The 23,157-nt window shown below is 36.8% G+C and overlaps 1 protein-coding gene across 2 annotated transcripts in view; it reads left to right on the forward strand.

Annotated features, from left to right (window-relative positions):
• LOC120309589 (SLIT-ROBO Rho GTPase-activating protein 2B) overlaps positions 1–22,857 on the forward strand; it is a 112,091-nt gene extending 89,234 nt beyond the window's left edge. Inside the window, exons 4-9 of one of the 2 annotated variants that reach the window (XM_039346986.1) lie at positions 2,824–2,886; positions 11,835–12,050; positions 14,649–14,777; positions 19,834–20,058; positions 20,830–20,931; positions 22,112–22,857. In XM_039346986.1, coding sequence (XP_039202920.1) covers positions 2,824–2,886; positions 11,835–12,050; positions 14,649–14,777; positions 19,834–20,058; positions 20,830–20,931; positions 22,112–22,363 — 987 coding nt within the window. In that variant the 3' untranslated portion in view covers positions 22,364–22,857. The remainder of the gene's footprint in view (positions 1–2,823; positions 2,887–11,834; positions 12,051–14,648; positions 14,778–19,833; positions 20,059–20,829; positions 20,932–22,111) is intronic. The other variant, XM_039346987.1, reaches the window with a different exon arrangement.
• The last annotated feature ends 300 nt before the right edge of the window (positions 22,858–23,157 follow it).

A 23,157-nucleotide genomic window follows, 5' to 3' on the forward strand; every position in this document is an offset into this window, starting at 1 on the left:
TACTTCTATTTTCGGGTCTTTGTATTTTTGTGATCCCCTCCCCAGTTATTTCTCTTCTATTCTGCTGTCTCCAGGTAGTGCCACATTCACTGTTCAGACTTTTCTGTCTTTCCTATCATTAAGTCTGGAGTACTATATTATGTAGCAGGTGCTTGTCTGTTTAAATTCTAAGGTCCCAGTCCTACTTTAGCTTCTTCATTTTCTATTACTTTATTTTGTGGTCCCACCATTCTTGCTTGCAGGCAAATGGCATTTCTTATAGCTCTTCCAATGCACCATTGTTATTACTTTGTCATGCCTTCCGTTTGTAGCCAGTCTGTGTAATCTTGCAGCAACTAACTGATCCTGCAGCAGCTAACTAGGTGGTCCACTCTTTCTTCAGCTTATTTGCAGAGGCGGCATTTGTTGTCTGTTGCTGTCTTCTCAATGCTGTCTTTGTGCACATTTGTTTTTAATGCTTGGCCTTGTGCAGCCAGAATTAGTCCCTCTGTTTCTTCAGCTTCCCTGTTCTTAGCCACTGCTGGGTCTTGTAATCTGATTTGCCTGCTACTTTTTAATGATACTAGTCATGTAATACTTTGCCTTGCATGTCTCTTTTTTCTATTCTTCACTAGGTCTAAATATTATTATTATTAGATTTTATATTGTGCTTTAGTGTACTATTCTGCACTGTCTGCAATGCTGTTCCTCTTATTCACAGTTTAGAATCCCTTGGGTTAAAGTAGTTTATGCATTTCATAAATAAAAATCTCCATGCTTAATATGTAGGCTTCAGAAGTTATCGTGCCTCGGTCCATGGTTTTAGCTTTTTATGTAGAAGGAAAGTTCTGAATAGATTTTAGTAATGTATTGCTGCTGCTATAAAAATTGGATAAAGATATTCTTTTATTTAGCAGTTCTGAGTGTGGATTATATGACTAATTAAAGCAAGTAAAGAATAGTTTATTAATACCTGATTAAGCTGAAAAATTGTTCTTAAAATATATTTTAGGCAGGTCTGTTTTATAGTCCATGTAAAAATTCCATGTAAAGTCCATATTGGGAAGAATTTTATTTGATTAGTTTATTATATTAATAATTCTTACTAAAGTGAACAAATGCATGAGTCATGATGCCCTGGATTTAACATGGTAGTTCAGAAGTCCAGGCTCTCCTAACTATGGAATGTTGTGTATTTGTACAAGTATAACTGTATTATGATTGTTTGCTGATAAAAATAGATGACAGTATTGTGAAGTGAAGACAATGACACATCTGAGTCTTGGAAGGCATGCTGAGAGTTGACTGTGTATGAATATGAAGTACACTGGGTGGGGTTTCTTTTGTGTTGAATCTTGGCAATGAAACTGTAGTCTAAAATAAGGCAAAGTAGCAGGTCTTATAAACTGCACAATGTACATTCAGCAAGGATTGTAAAAAAGCAATACTTCTTCTCCAGGTTCTAATGGACATAATCAGAAGAGTTTAGAATTAAAAATGTCTCTATGAGTATTAATCGAGCCACAGAAAAAAATGTAATTTATCACAAGCTGTTTTTCTCTCTCATGTAAAGCAAAAACAGGAGAAACATTTAATTTTGTTCCTTGTCAGTCCCATAACCTTGAATGAAATGCTTTTGTCCTCGATAAGAGTTACTGCTAACAGGTGGAACAAATCTGGATAACAGTAGGGAATCTGGAACCCCAGGGCTGCATGCTTACATTAACCTAAACCACTTTCCCTAATCTAAGTATCCTTTTAAAGTATAGATTTCAGATCCCAATACTGGCTACTCTCGTTCAAGAACTCTGCATCCATAGAGTACATATAAACCATGCCCAAATTTTTAACTGCTGGAATGATTTCATATTGTGAATTCCACCCATGTTTAACTGAAACCTTTTTTTTTTCTGGTATCACTCAGAGCAGGACTGTAGAACCAGACACATTTTGGCTTAAATAGTATGATTTCACCTCATTAAGTAATCTCCTTTTATTGCAAAATGAAGTGTTGATGTACACTGATTCATAATTTGATGCTTGATGCTTGAATGGATGCACAAATGATGACAGCACCTAAATTACCTATCTGATCTCACACAGGTGGGAATGTACTAGGACATTTCAAAAGAATAAGCTAGATTGTGAAATAGAAAACCATTCTGGAAGAAGGCAATGGAATTCTAATGCCTATTGGGTATCTCCATGGAGTAATCAGAACATTTATCTTATAAAACTTTTTATTTTACTTAGTTGGGTTGATAAACTGGCTTTATTGCAAAACATAGTGAAAACTTTGCGTTTGGAATTAACCTTGTATTATAATATCACATACATATGTGTTTCCTTCAAAGTTAGATTTTTTGATAATAAATACCTATAAAGCAAAAGTTTATCAAATAATAGACACTGAACTGTTTGTTTTCTGTAGAAAAGATTGCTTTCCTTTTCCAAAACAGTACCGATATTTGGCTGGTTTTGGACACAGCCCATTTCACTTTATTAAAAATGTTTCTTCAATTTGGGCATAATAGTCTGTGCCAATTTGAAAATAGTGGTGAATATCTGTAGCTCAGGTGTCGGATGAGGATGAAGGCTCATTTTCCAAGCTTTTGTGTTGGTTTCCAAACGTTTCGTTACCAGGCTAGATAACATCTCCAGCTGAGTTCAGGAGACTCTGCTGAAGATGTTACCTAGCCTGATAATGAAACGTTCAGAAACCAACCCTCAAGCTCGGAGAACAAACACTTCACCCTCAGCAATTAATTTGTGAACGTTGTAACATGCGTGCAGCCACCATATCTTTTTTCCAGCTAACTTTCTGTTGTTCATTTTGCATTGCAGAGTAAAGAAGTTGGACAGCAACTCCAAGAAGACCTGATGAAAGTCCTGAATGAGCTCTACACGGTAAATCCATTTGGCTCCCCCCCCCTCTTTTTAGAAAGTAACAACATATTAAAAAGTTTGACTTTCCTCTGTGTGTTACAAAAATGGCAATAAAGCACCAGAAATTATTTTCTTCTATTGTTTCATTTTAATTCTCTGGTTTCATCCCTGTTGCCTTTGCTGCTGGTGTGGGATTACTTTCTACATTGAGTGAACATTGGTGAGTGTTTAGTTAAATCATTGGGCTCTTAATTGAAAGATAGTATCAGCTTTGAAGTCAGTTTTGGCTGCAAATGGACCAAACACAATGGTTTCTTTCATCACAAATGTAGGAATGCATGAGGCACAAGCTTTTGTCCTGCAATACACATGCAATAATTATTTGCATTAGATGCTTGTATAACTTTTTTTTAATTTGGCTTTTTAGAATCTGACTGGCACAAAAGGAGGCATGTGCTCATAAAAATTCTGGGCATCTCTTCTTTCATGCTTGAATTGGAAATGTTTAATATTTATTAAACCTGTTTCAGGTTTACTGAAACTTCGCAACTTAGAGCAAATTACTTCTATTTTTAAATTTAGGCTCTTTGAATGTTTTCTTTGAGGCATTTCCCCAAACAGCAGACAGTTTTTGGATTTTGTTTGGTCAGCTAGGGTGATTGCATTGGCAAATATTTTTCTCCACACCCAGTTGCCACATGAAAAGATGTTTCACAGAAACTCTTGAGGCAAAAGCAATGAGACCCTGCCATGAAGTAGAACTAGTAATCATGATGGTCTAGATACAGGCTGATGTTGCAATTTTGTCTAATTTATATGAATCAGCAAATCACACAGGGATAAAGGTTATACCTTATTATAGGCAAATGTTGGGAACTGCCTTTTGACAGCTGCAAACCTAAAACCTTTATGTGGTGTTTATTATTATTATTATTAAACTGAATTCCAGCTGCAGATGTTCATCATTTTGAACATACAACTGGTATGGTGACATTCTAGAAGTGCTCTAAAAATGAATAGAGGGTGTGCCTTGTTTGTGGCTTTTAACCTTGCTTTTTAGAAAAAAGGAATAGTTAACCCTAATAAAGCCACTAGAACAAGGGTGTCAGACTCGCAACATTACGTGATGTGTCGCAACATATCATGACTTTTTTTCCATTGTTGGCAATGGGGTGGGCACAGTTTCACCATGATGCATCCGGCCTGCAGGCCGGCAGTTTGACACCCCTGGACTAGAGAAGTCCTATTGGTAGGATTTTATACTGATTTGTAACAAATTCATTGAAGAAATGTAATTGCTAGGGTCCAATGTAATGTGACTGCTAAGAATTTTAAGTATTGATTTGTTTTTTCCCTTTATGAATGTACATAGATACATACATATCACCTGGCAATTTTGACTGTGAGATACTTTTACATGAGAATGAGTAATACTAATGAACTTTTGGGGAAAAACTATGAACGTTATTGAAAATAATGGTAAACTGGGGCAGGGGATTGACAAATTTTAATGGTGTATCCAGAGCAGAGATAACTTTATATAAAGAAGCCACGCTGAGTACATTTGGAAGGATGGGAGAAAGAAACCATGAGTTAAATCTCTGAAGATATAGAAGTCAATTATATTTTTCAATGGATGGTCAGAAATTTGTACTTTCTATTAATATAGCATTATAATAAAGTAGAATTAATTCACTATTAGTTCATGTTTCCTGTCAGGTTTACCTGGGAAGACTGATATCAGTCTTACAAGAGTGAAAGTACAAACTTCCCACTATCACCTTTAACTGCTTAATCCATCAGGGCAGGTCCTTCCTAAGTTTCTTTCTCTGACCACTAAGCCCCTGGATTTATGCCTCTGTTGCCTGATTGTTTCCTAGACAGCATCTCTCCACCTCTTCCCATAAAGTCATCCACACATTTCATTACAAATGATCTTTAAAAAGAAATCTAGATTTGTACGGTGAAAGAATAATAACCCTTTACCAAATAGAAAGCTTTACTTTTGAGAATAGGAAGATTAATTCCAAAACGAATTGAAACAATGAAGGAGGTATGGCACAGATTTATTAATCTGGATAATTCTTTCTTTATTGATTGATTAACTATGTATGCTCACCTACCTTACGCAGCATAACTCTGATCAACAACATACAGGTAGTCCTTGCTTAATGACCATTCATTCGTTTCACACAATCAAATTACTGTTACATTCCTATTGCAAAACTACATGTGCTGGGCTCAACTCTCAGTTTTGCGTTGTACCTGCAAGAAGGGCTGAGTGTTAGCCACATTCTGGAAGGCAGTAACATTTGCAGTATCCTTATTTATCTATTTAAATTTTAACAGCAAATTAAATATCCTAGCATAGAATTCATATTTCTATGAATAGAATTCCTAGAATTTATATTCTGCAATTAATGTAGAAATTACATTAATTTGCTTTTACTAATTTATCTTGAATTCCATCAGTTTCTTTCTTAAGCAGTTTCTCTAAGTCAGCAATCTGTTGCTAGATTATACCTCACAGCATCAATTAGCAATGATTATGCTGATTTGGGTTGGAAATTAAGATTCAGTAAGATCTACATTGCTCATCCTTGAGGATGACAACAAGAAAACATGGAATAGGCAGAATGTATATCTCATTCTACCAGTGAATCTCTGGCTTATTTACAGGAGATGAGCAAGGATTTCTGACTATCACTTTTAATCTGCCAGAAAAGCAAAATGAGATTCACTCATCCACACAATGGACATCCGCATGTCCTAAATCAGATCTGAGCAACTTTTCAAGGACAAAGACTGTTTTTTGGATTTTTAGGAGTTGGGGATGACACATTGAACAGACAGTGTTTTTCCCCCCTCTAATTAAGAAGCATATTAAACTATGTTGCATAAGCAGTTTTTTTTTTAGCGTTAGTTGGCAAGCAAACTAATTGCACTGCATTACTCCATGAATTTTCAAACATTGTTTGATTAGCAATTTTAAACAGCCAAGGAATAGTTTTTTCCTGTATTGAAGACAGCAAAAAACAAATCTAAGCCTGCATATTTTAGGATCATGAGGTGAATTTGATTTATGTGTTTCCTGCTCTATTTCTAAGTCTACCTATTTCCTAAATTAAGAGTTAAGGAAGAGATTACAGAGTTCTGTGTCAATTTTCTCTCAGTCAAGTTAGCAGCTGGCTTTTCTCTATGTTGTAACATCTTGGATTGTCATCCCTTCAATTCCATTGAAGGTCATTTGTGTTGAGTAGATTTTCTCCCATTCAGACTCCCAGTCTTCAGTTGATTTTTTTATTGATAAACGTTTTTCTGAAATATAAAGAATTACGTGTTTCCTCTTTCAGAGTTTTGTGTTATCACTCTCAATTATACATCAAAGGCATCTATGTTCAAAGCAGAAAGAAGACTGAAATCTGTTACTCTTATATATGGGAAGATTATACAAAGTAATTTTTAGTTCTTAAGAAGTTTCTTTACACTCAGGAGTCCATTAAGCTTTGTTGATTAAGACTGCGAGGGCAATAATGATCTTAGTTTTTCTTGGTAGTTGAAGGCTGCATCTATTAAATAATTTGCATCTTCTTCTCTTCTGGCTTAACTTCTTTCTGACACCAAAGATATAATCTAATTCAGAAAATCCTTGGTAACATTCCACTGCATTGATGCAGTGGAAATTTACCTTTCCATTTGACTTAGGAGAAATCACTATAATTATATTCACTGAATTCACCGTATGAAAGTTCAACAAAACTTAATTCTAGCATGTTTTGCATTTCTTTCTTCAGTGTATCTCTAATTCTCTAGAACAGTGTCCCCCAATCTTTTGGACACCAGGGACCGGTTCTGTGGAGAGAGGTTTTTCCATGAATTGGAGGTGGCGTGGTTTCACATGCTTCCTGCATCTCGCGGATGGGGCTTCTCTTGTTTGCGTGGCCTGGTTTCTGGCATGTTGTGGACCAGTCCGAGTCCATGGACTGGGGTTTGGGGACCCCTGTTCTAGAATAGATGTTTCTGCTTTATTGTGTTTGCATCTCTGGTAGCATGTTTGTGTTGTACTAATGCAGCCTGGGTTGATTGTAAATACTTACTTGACATATTCTAACAGTGGTTCTAAGTTTGCTTTTTGTTACAAAGATAAGATATGTGTCTCTTCATACTTTCTGTGCATCTGGCACATAACTATCAATTTGTTTTGCTAGATCTTTTAATCTATATATTCCTAATGAAGCAACATACTTTCTTAAAATTTTACGACTAGATGGTTTTTCCATTTCAAATCTACTTTGTGATTTATGTACTCCATTTTTGATCATCATAAGTGAGCTTTGCCACCTACAGTAGCTTAAATGTGTATTCTTGAGTAGGCAACGAAAAGCAACACTTTTTCTTCTACCTCTTGAGAGCCTTATATGATATCAGTCTTATTGTGCAGTTATTCCTGAAATATGCCATTGAATTTTTTGCCCTTTTGTGTGTGTGTGAGAGAGAGATAACATAATCAGAATCTTTGGTCCTGGAAGTTCATTTGATCCAGGACTCCTCTTGGTTTTTTCCGTGTAGGAAATCAAAAGGACTGAATCCCCTAAATGCCTATGGCACTTCTCTATAGGCAAATAATATATAGGGAAGTAAAGGCAATTTGGTGTAGTTGTTAAGGCATTAGGCTTGAAACCAGGAAACTGTTTAGTCACAAAACTAAGTGAGTGATCTTGGGCCAGTCGCTTTTTGTCAGTCCTAGAAAGGAGACAATGGCAAGCCACTTATGAAAACTTGCCAAAAAAGGACTTGTCCAGGCAGTCTCTGAAAATCAGACAATGACTGAACAGAAGAAGAAAAAATAGAAGGAAGTAGTCCATTCCAAAACGTTGGTATCATTTTTGTGCATTCTTGTTTAACATTTTGAAGAGTTTCCTTCAGGTAATCCTTCTATCTGAGTGTCATACTGAGAAGGTCTTACGTCCAGTATCTCCAAATCTGTGTACAAATTCTGAGTAGTTATTTTCTTAAAATATCAACAAAGTGAAGTTCCTCCATGAATCCTGGTTTTACATCAGACCTGAACAACTTTTCGAGGACAAAGTCTGAAGTATAGTATTGCAAAATAGGCAGGGCTGTATCATGGTCAGAGGCAAGTTTTTCTGTTGAGGCAATTGATCAACAGTGTTAAGTATAGGATAATCAAGAGTGGGCTTTTAAAAAAAAAATATGAGTTTTATTTTCTTTATTCAGTTGGGCTACTCAAGACAAACTCCTTTGCTCGTTCCTATAGGAAGGTGTGAGAGTTCTAATTAAAAGAGAGGGGGAGAAAGACAAGGCAGGACTGGCAAAATAGATGCTCATCTAGTATCTTAATATAATCCCTTGATGGGAATAGCGTGTGGTATTCATAATACTTAGACTCCCGGACTGAATCCTTATGTAATTGCTTTGACCCTGGACCTTGATGTCAGTCTTGGCAGAAAATATGGATCGACCATGTTGACACATCCTTAAATATATGAAACCATTAAAACTGGGACTTACATAATTTTGATGCCTTGTGCCAGATGTCTTTCACTAGAAGTAATGGGAATAGGGGTACATGGAAAGAATACTTCTTCCTCTTTAAGGCAATTCCAAATGTCACCTTTAATTCTGTTCATTGATAATAATTCAGAGTTACCGTATAGATAAATTATGCTTCCTTTAATACTGAGTGGGTTAGCATTTTTAACTGTTACTTTTTCCTGTAACTAAGGAGTGTTGATTTAATTGCTCCAGAAGGAGTAACGAAATGAGAACATATATTCCACCTAACAAAAATTACGGTCAAGTTCAAATTGAGGTGAAAGAAGACTCAGGGGCTTGGTGCTTGCAAACTGGAAGGATTTGAGGCCAGAGTTGGCTTGCAGCAGGATTTTAAAATTGGAACATAGATCTCTTCTCTGTTTGAGCACACATTTACAAAGCAGTTATTATTAATATTTCATGAAGGTCTATGATGTAATTGGAAGGGTGCATCTTTTGCATCTTTTCAAGTCAGTTTGTAAATTTTATAATGTAAGCTACCTTGATCAGAATCTGTGGGAAAGAGAGGATATAACTGATTTTCAGTAAATAAATCTCTATTGTCTGTCTGTCTATCTATCTATCTATCTATCTATCTATCTATCTATCTATCTATCTATCTATCTATCTATCTAAGTTTTAAACATGTCTAGATGATGTGTTAATTAACCAGATCCTGAAGTTGAAACTCAAATACTTTGGCCACCTAATGAGAAGGAAGGACTCACTGGAGAAGGGCCTAATGCTGGGAAAGATTGAGGGCAATAGAAGAATGGGACGACAGAGAATGAGATGGCTAGATGGAGTCACTGAAGCAGTAGGTGTAAACTTAAATGGACTCCAGAAGATGATAGAGGACAGGAAGACCTGGAGGAATGTTGTCCATGGGGTCGCGATGGGTCAGACACGACTTCGCAATTAACAACAACAAAACTTTTGATATTTGATCTTTGCCAAGTTCAAAAGGTTATCAGGAGGGCCAAAATGCAAAGAAGGACAGGAATCAAAATATGTGGTTCAACTATTAGAGCTCACTTATTTGTAACAAATGCCAGTGAGAAAGGGAAAAGTCAGTATTGATCCAAAACAATGGAGGGACTGTAGAGAAACAAAAAGAAAGGCTGATTGTTAGCAGAGTCAGCCTCTGCTGTCTATGTTGCCTTTTGTATTGCTGAGCAGGATTAGCACTGATAGGGCATGGACTGCCATGCGGTCAGTTAAAAAGTGGTCTCTCTTCTAGTAATTGCTTTTTAAAGTAAAGATATCAACTTCCTGGGGAAAACAAAGGAATACTATTTAATGACCTTTTTCTCCTTGTCCTTATCCCCATATTGTCACATTCCAGTTGGAACAAGAATTATTCTTGTACTTCTTTCTTATCTGTTCATCTCTCTTTCCTATTTTCATCTGGCCTTTTATAGCCTTGTGCTAATAGGGTGTTTCACTTCATGCAGTAGACGTTAAAATCATTGGAGCTTTGTTGTATGGACTACAATAGAGATTTGCACTATGCATAATGACCCACATCTACTGATATTCAAACAAATATCAGAAACGTTCCTAAAAAATTTGGACATAATGTATTGATGGAACAGTAGGAAATACATGGCTGAAGGGACTGAAATTTACATTATGTTATACTTTAAAAGAGAATTTTATAAAGAGGTACAGGCTCCAGAAAAATTATTTAGAATGTATAAAGGTATTTTCAATTTATGTTGGAAATGCGAAAAACATGAAGGGTCATTTTATTGTGACAAAAAAAATTGGGGTTCAAATAAAGTTAAAAATAAAGAATTTTAAAGATTAATATTCATTTGAAAGCAGAAATTTTCTTTTTATAACTAATGGATAAACAGTTAGAAAAGCATTGTGGAAAGCTATTTTATATGTTATAATTGCTGGAAGATTATTTCATGCACAAAAATGGGAAGAATCTGAAATAACCACAATGGAGGAACAACTGCTGAAGATGATGCAATTAGCAAAGATGCAAAATTGACTTGTCTGACTAGAGAAAGAACAAAACCCATATTTATTAGTGACTAGAAACCCCTTATGGACTTTTTGCTAACAAATGAAAAAATGAACTTGTGATTTATGAGTTTGATGATTTAAAAAGATAGATTAGGAAAAGAAGATTATACTGTAACCCTAGAAAGAGAGGGTAAAATATAAATGTACTTCTGTTTCCAGTATCAAAAGCTGCTTCTTTATAACTTTTATTTTCTTTCCTTTTCTTCTCTATTTCTTTGCACTTTTTCACTTATTACTTCAGGTTTTTTTCAAAATTGTTATTTTTCTTTAAAACTTTTCTTTAATAAAAATTATATGTTAATAAGAAAGAAAAATCCCAGCAAACCTTGACAAGCAGAGTTAGGATAAAGTAGTGGAGGCCCTGGGTTAGCCATCAGAATCACATGAGAGTTTTAAAATGTTCCATACCTTTGCTGATCCTTTTGAGTTCTATAGGTAAATCTTATGACCATTCTTTCAGCAACCATTCAAAGTTACAATTGTGCTGAACGAGTATTGGTTATGACTGATCCTTGAGAGTTCAGGCCATCCCATAACCCCCATGGTCACATGACCATGATCTGGTGCTTAGCAACTAGTTTGCACTTAAGACCAGTTGCAGCACTCCGTGATCAGATTAACTGGGATAAGTCGTCCCCATCCACATACCCTCCCTTAGCCCCTCTCTTAGCCACAACTAATTGTGCCCCCTCCTGAGCCTCATCGTTCCTCCCTTGCGCACCTTCACTGACCCTTGCTGCACCGGTTACATACCTTTCCTGACCCTAACCACACCTTCCTTGCTCCCTTTTTCACCCCCTTGCATCTTCATTGCATCCTCATGGACCCACCTTAACCCTTGCTATGGCTCTTTTGTACTCTTGCACACTCTCCACGAGTCATGTCACGCCTCCTTTCTACTTTTCCCAAGCCTTACCACACCTTCCTCACACCTTTGTATACCCCCTCGTGCCTTCCCCCACCCTGCAGTAGCCATTTAACCTGCCTGCCAGCCTGCTTGTAAGTCACCTGGGACTTACAACATCCTGCCAGCTTCCCCACTGACTTGATTGTGAGAACTGGCAAGAAGTTGCCTTGCCTAACAACAATGGGATTTGATTAAGCATGGCAATTGGGACTGCAGAGATTTCTGTTGCTAAGCAATGCGGTCACACTTTTACATCTGCATCATTTAGAAGTGGAAATTCTGGTTCCAGTTGCCACCATAAGTTAGGGACTGCCTGTATAGTAGGTGCATAGAATAGTTATAGGTATTTTTCTATTTGAATTTTAAGTTTACTTTGAAGGCATTGGTTGATTAATGTTCAGGTGTTTCCAAGTGGGATTTTTTTTAAAAAAAAGTAAGGTGGTTTATTAAGTGAGAATTGCCTTTGCAGGTAATGAAGACCTACCATATGTACAATGCTGACAGCATCAGTGCCCAAAGCAAGCTGAAAGAGGCAGAGAAGCAAGAAGAAAAACAGATTGGTAAGTCTGTGAAGCAGGAGGAAAAGCAAACTCCACGCTCCCCTGATTCAGCCTCCAGTGTCAAGTTTGAAGAAAAGCATGTCCGACGGAGCTCAGTCAAGAAGATTGAGAAAATGAAAGAGAAGGTGAGTGCACAACAGGGTTAACTGCTAGGTAATTGCAAAGCTCTCTTTACCAAGAGCAACTGCTGAGTGTTTGCTGCGAATCTAATACACAATAGAATATCTATCAGGGCGTTAAGGGAGAAGAGATATTTAATGGGGAAATAGCAGAAATACTGACCTAATGGCTCAGGGATTAACCTGAGGTCTAGAAACTATATTTAGGTATGAGTATTCATGAAATGGAATGAGGAGGTACAGGAATCAAAAGTCCAAGGAGGTCGTTTTGGCACTGATCCATTTCTTCTTATCCCTAGTCAACTATGTAAATGTGTTCAAATTGAAACTAATTTGCATGGTACATAAAGATACTATGTATCAAATAGTTAGCAATTTGATATTTAAATCTTTTAATTTGCAGAGGTAATGTAACATAGTGCCATAAGCAGAGAGACTATTTAAAAAGTTGGGAAAAGCTTAATATTTGCAGAAGACTACCTTGGATGTGTTGTTTTAAGAAGTAATAATCTTAATTGGAAATGCTCATTGTACTGAGATACAGAAATACAAGCACACTTTTCATAGGATCATGCATGAAACAAGTAAAGTAAATAAGCACAGCCAATGGATTTTTTTTCCCTCTTTTGTTCCTCAGTGCAGTATACAGATAGTCCTCGAGTTATGACCATTCATTAAGTGACTGACCATTGGTTTTCAAAGATAGAATGACACTGAACAAAGAAACTTACAACTGGCCCTTAAAGTTCCAGCCTTTGTAGCACCCCTACAGTTACATGAACAACATTCGAACACTTTAAAACCAACTTACACTTACTATATGACCAATTCCAGTGTTCCATGGTCACTTGATTGCCATTTGCAACCTTCCCTGCTGACTTAACAAGAGTAAAGTCAATGGGGAAACGTGCAGGGAAGGTCACAAATTGCTTAGGTAAGTCTCCCCCATCCCTGCCTTTCTTCGCTTGCATGCACTGTGGTGTCCTACCCCCCCTTTTCCTTGTATGCAAACACCACACCCTTCCTCCCTCTTTGCTCATTTGCACACACTACACCTTCTTCCCCCTGCACTCGCATGCACACACCCACCACTATCCTCCTCTCCCCTTCTCTCTCTCTCTCTCTCTCTCTCTCACACACACACACACACACACACACACACACACACACACACACACACACACCAGCGTCTTCCTTTTCCAGACCTGCTCTTGCAAGCATGCCCCCATCAGCATTCACCCGGACTTCCCTACATTTTCAGCCACCAGCATTCTCCTTCTTTGACTCTCTATTCTCACATGTACTCTGTGCCCTCCTTTTCCAGCCTTCCTGCTCTTGTGCCACACTGAAGCACTCCCTTCTTCAATTTGCATGCAGCTTGTATAGGGTGGATCTTCCCTGTCCCTGTGTGGCACTGTTGCTCTCTTTACCTATGGCTCCTGTTATTTCCTGCCTGCTTAATGACCCACACATCTTGAGATTATGACAGCAACTGGGACTGCCTGGATCATCATCACTAAATGATGTGGTCACATGATTTCACACATTACGACCTCATTACTTAACAATAGCAGTCCTGGTCCCAATAACTCAAGGACTACATGTAATTTGTCCTTATAGGAAGATTTACTGTAGGTGACATACTGGGTTATTGCATCACTGGCTATTTGCTATGCAGTGAGTTGTGAATGAGATTCTTGATTCCACAGTCTCAGCTGTGGAATTTCCTTTTGCTTCAGATGCTGTTGACAGCTAACATCGTAAATCTTTGGTGACAGTTTAAGACCTCTTCATCAAATATTTGGGTAGACAGGTGCTGCTGTGCCTTCCCATCTGGTTTAGGATTATACTGCATTGTATTTCGGATTTCAGTTTTTAATAAATAATTAGAGCCATAGAGCTTATTTCTAATTATTCTAATTTATTGTAAAATATTTTTAAATGTTACCCATTTTGGATTTTTTCAAGTAAAGAAATCAATCAATAAATATTGAATTAATTTTAACTTTATGATGGTTTAAATTATTAATGTTCCATATATACAGTATTCACATATTGATTGGGTTAGGTCAGGAAGGCCTGTTTCCTATTCTTCTGGGCAGAGGAATGTAAATATGTGTGTGGGCCTAGGCTTCCAGCTGCCTAGTGCAGACGGTATATTAAATTCTAGTGATACATGATCGGTCTCTATAATTTGGAGGATTTGGGTATCAGACCTTTGTTCACACTTGGCTCTTTAGTGCCTTCTGCTGATGTCAGTCCTGTGTGTCCATATCAGAGCCAAATAAAATTCTGCAGGGATCTTCAGGTTACAAACATACTTCTAGGATTGGATATATTAACTTTATGTGTTCCTGTGAACCACTTTTTGGCCATCTATGGATTAGATCACCTTCCTGTCTCTTCAGGACTCAACAGTTCCTTGAATCGTTGTTATATGATGATGCATTTGTTTTGCCTAAAGGTGTCAAGATTTCTTAGTCTGGGTTAAAAAGAAAGTGAAATGATTTCTTGATTTTGCAGAATATTTTTTCCTTCTTTCAAGGTGATTGCTTTATTCATTTTAATTATTTTATAATAAAAATCCATTTGTATATTTTTCAGCGCCAAGCAAAATACACAGAAAATAAACTGAAGGCTATTAAGGCAAGAAATGAATATCTGTTGGCTCTGGAAGCCACCAATGCATCTGTATTCAAGTATTATATCCATGACCTGTCAGACCTCATTGATGTAAGTGTACTTTGGTGGTGTATTTCCAGAATGTTTCTGCTTTAAGCCTCATTATGTTGTTCTCCTCAGTTAATTTCTTCAGTGGCAGAAGTTCATATGGAGATTTTATCTTTTATCTGTGTTCCATTTAATTATTGAAGGACAACAGCATTTAAACACAGCACTAATTAAATAGCCAAACCAAATTCTGCAATTGTCAGGTATTTCCATTATTTTAACATTATTTTTGGAGTGTGCACTCCTCAACTTTTGTAGAAAGCTTTGGGAACAACCTTAATTTGCATGCATCAATGGGACATACTATAAAATAGCCATGTCTTCATCTCATAGTTTTTTTTATAAATACCTTATGTTTTCTTCTTATTTTTTGTATTGACTTACTGCTTGAATGATTTCCAGGAATTACAACAGAATGCGTAAAATGGTTTGCAATTCATCTTAAATGTCTGAAAGATTTAAACAACCTCATTTATCCAAATTATCTTGAAACCAACCCAATTTGTTGAGATGAATGGTGAATTTTCTTAAGGTTATATAGGAATGCATGAAGTTTACACAAAGAATATATCAACATTTCTCCTTATTCAATGACTCTACAGCTGGTCTTTCTTCTAGGATACACATGCTGGCATATTTAACATGCCTTACTGTGTTTTTCACCATAGCAGCCAATCCTATAAGATTGGGCTGAGAAACAGAAAATATTCCTAAGTGTAACTTGTCTTTTCAGTCCCAATTCAACACATTAAGGAAGGTATGTGAAATAAATGTTCAAACAAGCAAATCATTGGCCTCCTCCTTCAGCACAGTGCCTATAGAAGGCTAGTAGTAGGGACAGACACATCTGTCTTTTCTAGTTTTGTCAGGCTAGCATTTATTGAATTTAAGTCTGGATTGGCTAAATCTATATTGATAATATCCATATGATTCATAAAAATTCAAATGTACTTCATATAATTTGCAAATCTTTATTAACTGGTTTATCCATTTTTGGATGAAGTATTTATGTATTCCAGAATTCTGATCTGTGTTTTATTTTTGCATCAGTCCCGAAAAATATAAATTAGAATGCTTGACTTTAAACCATCTATATGGTAAAAGAAATAAGAAAATAATGCAAGATTAATTATAAAGAACAATCAAAACAGTAAAAGGAGGAGTCTCTTTGTCAGGGAATTGTGCAACCAGTATCCAAATGGACTCAGAGATGCTGACAAGAACTTGTTGTTTTATATAAATAAATATATTTACAGTAAATAAGAGAGGCAAATCAGGAGCATAGTCAGGTAAATCAACACATCAGCAACATCATCAGATAAATCAACAGAGAGCATACAGGACACACAGGGCAAAAAGGCGGGAATCAAGGAGACTTCCCCTTTTTACTCAAAGCAACCAATCACAGCTTAGATTGCCTCATGCAAGGAGCCATCTCACCAAGCAATCAGCTATAACTGTGTGTTCTAACTCTTTACACAACCCTCACTGTTCCGGTTATAAATTTAACTATCTTGGCACTCTTATAGGCAGTAAACTTCATTTACTGAATTTGTGTCTTTAGATTCATCAATGTACTTTTAAACAATAAATGTGCAACCTGTAAAAGTGTGGACAAACGTATTTTTTAAGCTGAATTTTGGAATGTTGGACATTTTCTTATATTACCAGCTTTGTATTTCAAGATTGTTTTAGTGGATGAAGGGTTAATTTGTCATGTTGAGAATTTAATTTGTTTGAATTCTTATTTTTTTAAAAAATCTTTGGAAAAAGCATGCATCAAGTATTTATATAACCAAGAAAGATGAGTGAGACTGATACACTTGTACATGTAATTTAAGGGATATTTTAAAATGCAAAAAAAATAAGGAAGGAGTGCTGAGCTGGAAAACCTAGATGAATTAATTTTCTTCTTCTGATTTCCAATGGGGATTATAAATTATAATTTCATGTTCATGAATGGAAATATAAAAATAGAGTCATCTATTCTGTTCTCATCTACTCCCACACAGATCATTCAATCTGGTTTTATAGAGAGGAATGCAATGGTGGGAAATTATTCTATGAAAGAGAAACCTGCACCTGAGAAAGCTACATTCATAAGGCTCCAACTCTGACAGAGTAAACCATATATTAATACAGATGAATATTAGTCATTTTGAAATTTCTGGTGACTTCCCTCATTGGCAAGATTCTCACGATTTCTCTTCCATGATCTGTGAAAAACACGGAATGTTAATTTGGTTGCAAAGCTGAAACTACTGAATATTTATGAATTAAAATAGCCTTGACATGTGCAGATTCTTAATCAACCATTTTTTTTGTTTTTTTTGTTTAATCCCTATTTAGTTTTTATGCTTCTTGACTAAATTTATTGTTCTTTCATTGCCTGCTTCCAGTAAAACCAACAATTGCTGCTTTACAAGCAGACTCTCCACACCTGCCCCAGACTTTTGGCACTGTACCCAGTCATGTCACAGTGAGCAGGTTATTGCAGGACTCAGTTTAACTACATACATTTATGCTTCTCTCCTGATTTTCTGATTCCTCTCTCTGGCACGTGTTCATTTCATTCATGGCATTTCGGTTCCACCATTTATGTGCAATACTTGTCTAGTAGGGCAGATGTAAGCTTGTGACTTCTGTCAAACAAATGGATACTTGTCCATTCAGAAGTTTTCCTTCCTTCCTTCCTTCCTTCCTTCCTTCCTTCCTTCCTTCCTTCCTTCCTTCCTTCCTTCCTTCCTTCCTTCCTTCCTTCCTTCCCTTCTTTCCTCTCACCAGCTGAAACCATTGTTCCTCTTCTACTGATACATAGTTTTTTTTTTCTCATCAAGTGATGGCAGGAGTTTATTTTTATATGATTTGGCTTTGGCAGAGTTGTTATTATTATGTAGTCTACATCTATTATTATGTATTCTACATATAATAAATGTAGAAAATACTTCAGATTTCTGTTTTGGATGTTGTGGTAAGTATCTGTTTCTTTATCAGCAACTACTTGATTATATATCTTATTTAACAAGTTTATGCTCTTTCCTGTACATGCTCCTATATTGGCATCAGGGCATCCTATAATAGGCATCTTTCTCTGGAAGCAGACAGAAGAATATTTGTGTTTCATCCATAGTGGGAAAAGCATTTTTGAATTGCAGGACTGATTTCTTCGAGAGAGGCTTTGTAGTCTCCTCTTTTGAAGTATCTTAAAGCCTTTTTTTGCAGAAGTGTATTTATTATTTCATAGACCCAGTTAGCCAGCATGAGCAAGGACCACATGCTCATGTGATAAAATAAATTTATTTTGATACCCTGCCCACATCAGTTATTCATATAATACCATACAATACCAGAGGTGAGAGACTGGGAGCGGAAGAGCAGAGAATGGTCCCAGTTCATAAGACTGAATACAGATCTAAGAGGACAAGTTATTATGGGCTGTATCAGTGGATAAATCAGTCTGAAGCAGGAGATTCTGTTATATCAGATTAAACTGTGTTTTATAATTCCACCATCTAAAACAAATTGCTATATAAATCTATGTTTTCAATTTAAGCAATTGATTGACCTAGTCTGGCACAATACAAATTGTTTATGTGATGCATTTTTTTTTTAAAAAAAGGGAAAGTACTTATTACACATGCTTCCTAACTTTCATATCTGATCAGTTATGGAAAGCTTTACAAATTCAAACTGTGTAAATAAGATATTCAACTGTAAGCTGCACTACTTTGCACTGCCAGTGTAACACTTTTTTTCTCACCTTAAATGTGGCTTATAAATACCTGGGAAGATCCTGGAAAAGATAATCAAACAACAAATCAACGAACACCTAGAGGCAAACAAAGTCATTACTAAAAGCCAACATGGGTTTGTCAAAAATAGATCATGCCAGACAAATCTTAATGCATTCTTTGACCAAGTGACAAACTTAGTGGATCAGAAGAATGCTGTGGACATAATTTACTTGGACTTCAGTAAGGCATTTGATAAAGTAGATCACTATCTACTACTTGACAAGATAGAAAAATGTGGTGTAGAAAGCACCACCACCAGATGGATCCGTAGCTGGCTGACCGGCCATACTCAGCGTGTGGTCCTCAATGGAACCGCATCTACATGGAGGGAAGTGTGTAGTGGGAAGCCCCAGGGCTCTGTTCTGGGCCCAGTACTCTTCAATATCTATATCAATGATTTGGACGAGGGGATAGATGGGGAACTCACCAAATTTGCAGACGACATCAAGCTGGCAGGAATAGCCAACACTCCAGAAGACAGGCTTAAGATACAGAAGGATCTTGACAGACTTGAACACTGGGCGCTATCTAACAAAATGAAATTCAATGGTGAAAAAAGTAAGGTTCTACATTTAGGCAAGAAAAACCAAATGCACAGGTATAGTGTAGGGGGTACCTTGCTCAATAGTAGTAACTGTGAGAGGGACCTCGGAGTCCTAGTGGACAATCACCTAAATATGAGCCAGCAGTGTGCTGCAGCTGCCAAAAGTGTCAAGCTATTTTCCAAGGCACGTGAAGGCAGGACAAGAAGCAACGGGTGGAAACAAAGCAAGGAGAGAAGCAACCTAGAACTAAGGAGAAACTTCCTGACAGTTAGAACAATTAACCAATGGAACAACCTGCCTCCAGAAGTGGTGAATGGTCCAGGTTTTTAAGAAGAGACTGGACAGCCATTTGTCCGAAATGGTATAGGGTTTCCTGCCTGAGCAGGGGGTTGGACTAGATGACCTCCAAGGTCCCTTCCAACTTTATTATTATTATTATTATTATTATTATTATTATTATTATTATTATTATTATTATTATTATTATTATTATTTGTGTAAAGTTGAATTTATATAAATCAGGTCTCCTACAACCTGGGAAACCTCTATATTTGTTAAATAAATGTATGTTTTGGTGTAAACACCATTGATTTCCAGAAAACAATAAATCTTTTGAGATGAATATTTGTCTATTGTATTTATCTTTATATTGTATCATTTATAAATTTTCTTTCAACATTTTGAATTTTACGTGGTTTTTACTTTCCTATTTTTTTTCAGCAGTGCTGTGACTTAGGATATCATGCCAGCCTTGGTAGGGCACTTAGAACATTCCTATCAGCAGAGCTGAATCTAGAACAATCAAAGCATGAAGGCCTGGATGCCATTGAGAATGCCGTTGAAAATCTGGATGCCAACAGTGACAAGCAGCGTCTGATGGAAATGTGTAACAGTGTTTTCTGCCCACCCATGAAGTTTGAGTTTCAGCCCCACATGGGTGACATGGTTAGTTTTTTCCTCCATTTTCTGTTTTCATTGCAAACTTCACTCCAGACATAATTAAAAAGTCTGTATAAGAAACAGAAAAAACTATAATCATGATTGGCTAAGGATTCTACAGCAATATGAACAATCCTTAAGTACTGAATGCATGCTATAAGTCCAATTAGCTTAGCTGTGCTCATTGTGATGCAATGCTCTTCCAGTTTCCAAACAAACACCTATTCCATATTCACTGGGGACATTTCTGTATATATACAGGTAGCTCTAGGTTAACAACAGTAATTGGGACCAAAATTTCTGTCACTAAGCGGTGTGGTCATAAAGCACAATGTCACATGACTGCATTGTTTCTGCAGTGGCAAGTCCCCATTGCCACAATTAACTGAATCCCATTGATCATTAGGCAAGGAATGAACCAAGGTCATTCCTGGTTTGGTCCATTCTAGCCACAAACCTCTGTAAGGGAAATGATTCCCTTTTCTTGAACTCTCCCCACACACTTATCTCCCCTCCGTCTTCTGCCCTTTTGGTTTATTCCAGTGTGTGAGCCTAACCATTGTATAAGGTAAACTGTGGTGTATGACTAGTTGTGAACATCCAGGCAATTGTTGTTTATTGAATTTGAATTAAAAATAATTTGTTTCCTGGTTTATTTAGCAATCCTTTGTTCTATGGCCCAGTGTAGATATCTCATACCTGATTATGAGTTTTAACAAAAGTGAAGAACTAGAAGCAAGTGTCTGGAAAGTTAAAAAACAGCCTATTCTTTTCTAGGTATTCCAGCTTTGTGCCCAGCAACCAGTGCAGAGTGAGTTGGTACAAAGATGTCAGCAGCTGCAATCTAGGCTATCCACTCTGAAGATTGAAAATGAAGAGGTAAGAACCCAAACTCCACATCGCTGATAAAAATTTCCCTCTTTTTATTGATACATCTCCATATTCCTCTTTTTCCATGACATTTAGCCTAAAGCCTGACAGCATGTATTTAGTACCCATTCTGGGCTGGACATCAGTGGACCAACATCCACATTGGTGGGCAGGGTAAGATCTCTATCAATCTTCCAGTGTTAGAGAAGACTATATGAAGTTAGAGAAGATGTAGTTTAGCTATGAGGTCCTTGCCCACCTAAACATCTAAAACAGGTATGTCCAACCTGTGGCCAACAGGCCACGTGTGGCCCTGGATAGCTAATCACGCAGTCCCACAAGATCTCAAAATTATAATATTATTATGTGATTTATATACATTAACTATATTAAATATTTTATACACAGCCCAAGAAATTTCCTCTTCAATCATTACAGCTCAGGCAAGCCAAAAGGTTGGACACCCAGGACCTAGAACATCTAAATTGGCTAAATCACATATAAAAAATGCTTTAATACCACCTTTTTCAAAACAAGCAACAGCAGCTAGCAGTCAAAGGACATCATGAAAAGTCCTTAATTATACAATACATGGATAGACACAGCCATAGTTTCAGATGTGAAACTGTGAGCATCCTAGACCTAGAAGTTAAGTCCAAATACACTAGAAGCCTGGTACTCAGACAAATCAACCATCAACAGGCACATAGAGACAAACAACATCAACATACATTCAAAAGAGAAAATCAGAAAGCTGAAAGATCACAACATCTACTTACCCACAATCAATACCCAGATAAGCAGACATTAATATCAATATTAATACTAAACCAACAACTAAACAACCTGTGTAATTCAATCTTTCTTGTCTTCTGTGGGCGGCAAAGTCAGGCACAAGTGACTGGAAGCAGGAGATTGCCAGTGCTTCTTTGGGGTTAGGCACATGTCACCTGCCCTAAAGATGGTGTATTGAAATCCCTCTCAAAAAGGAGTTGCTCTAGATCTAGAAATCATGTCCTAGAAATAGGACATGATCCCTCTCATGGTATATCAGATACATAATTAGATTTGTTCTTTCTCAGCATCTCTACAAAAGGTCTTTATGTTGAAACAGTATCTAATATAGGATTAGTTATGCTTCAGCCTCACTTTTTGTTTTTTATTTTTCCTTCTTCATTTTCTATGCCAGGTTAAAAAAACAATGGAAGCCACACTACAGACTATTCAAGATATTGTCACTATTGAAGATTTTGATGTATCCGATTGCTTCCAGTATAGCAATTCTATGGAGTCTGTAAAATCCACAGTTTCTGAAACCTTCATGAGTAAGCCAAGCATTGCCAAGAGACGGGCCAATCAACAGGAGACTGAACAGTTCTACTTCACAGTAAGAGCCCTGAATTTTCATCATCTTTCATGTGTTAAAACAGTAATATTTTAGAGATGGAATATATTCAAAGTTCAGTCAAATGAATTTGGCTGGTGAGAAAAAAAAATCTAAAGCTGGTAATACTGAATTTTCCAATTTTGCTGAAATCAATATTTTTAAATATATTCAAAGATTATTTTGATACATATTTTCTTAAAACTTTACTAAAAACTGGTAAAATTCCATGCCTAATTTAGATAGTACAACAGAGCAAATGAAAGCAATCATCAGCAGGCTTCTAGAAAAAAAAATGCACATGCAGTTGAGTATAATGGAAACATTTCTTCTTAATTCTGTACTTAAAGTTCTGAATGACTGGATGTTTACTAAAGAAAATGTGTGTCTATCGTATTCCACTGGAATTGTCTACATTCAAAGACAGGGTAGAGTTCCACAAGGAACTCAGGACCTGCAGGGGAGGCTGTGCTGGGCCCATCTTCTAAGACAACTTGGATTGAGGCAGCCAGATATTAATTAAATCCAGTGCTTTTTTTGTTTAAAAAAAAAAGGTGCAGGAACTCACACACATCATACAATTTGCCTTGCCTACCCGACAAGGTTCCATCCAAAAAAGGTGCCGGAACTCCGTTCTGAGCGTTCTGTGAGAAAAAAAGCCCTGACTAAATCCCTGAGAATGCTCACGTCTCAAGATTCAGAGAGAAGCAGAAGTGCTCTGTCCCTAGGAAAGGATCCTTGGAAATAATTGATCAATTTACAGCCAACTTTTAAGCAGCAGCTGATGTTAGGTTGAAACTCTGGAGGTAACATTAGGAAAACCTTCATTTGAGAACAGAGTGTGATTAGAA

Source organism: Crotalus tigris, unplaced genomic scaffold (assembly GCF_016545835.1).
Source record: "Crotalus tigris isolate CLP2741 ecotype Arizona unplaced genomic scaffold, ASM1654583v1 scf7180000018042.565515, whole genome shotgun sequence".
NCBI lineage: Eukaryota > Metazoa > Chordata > Lepidosauria > Squamata > Viperidae > Crotalus > Crotalus tigris.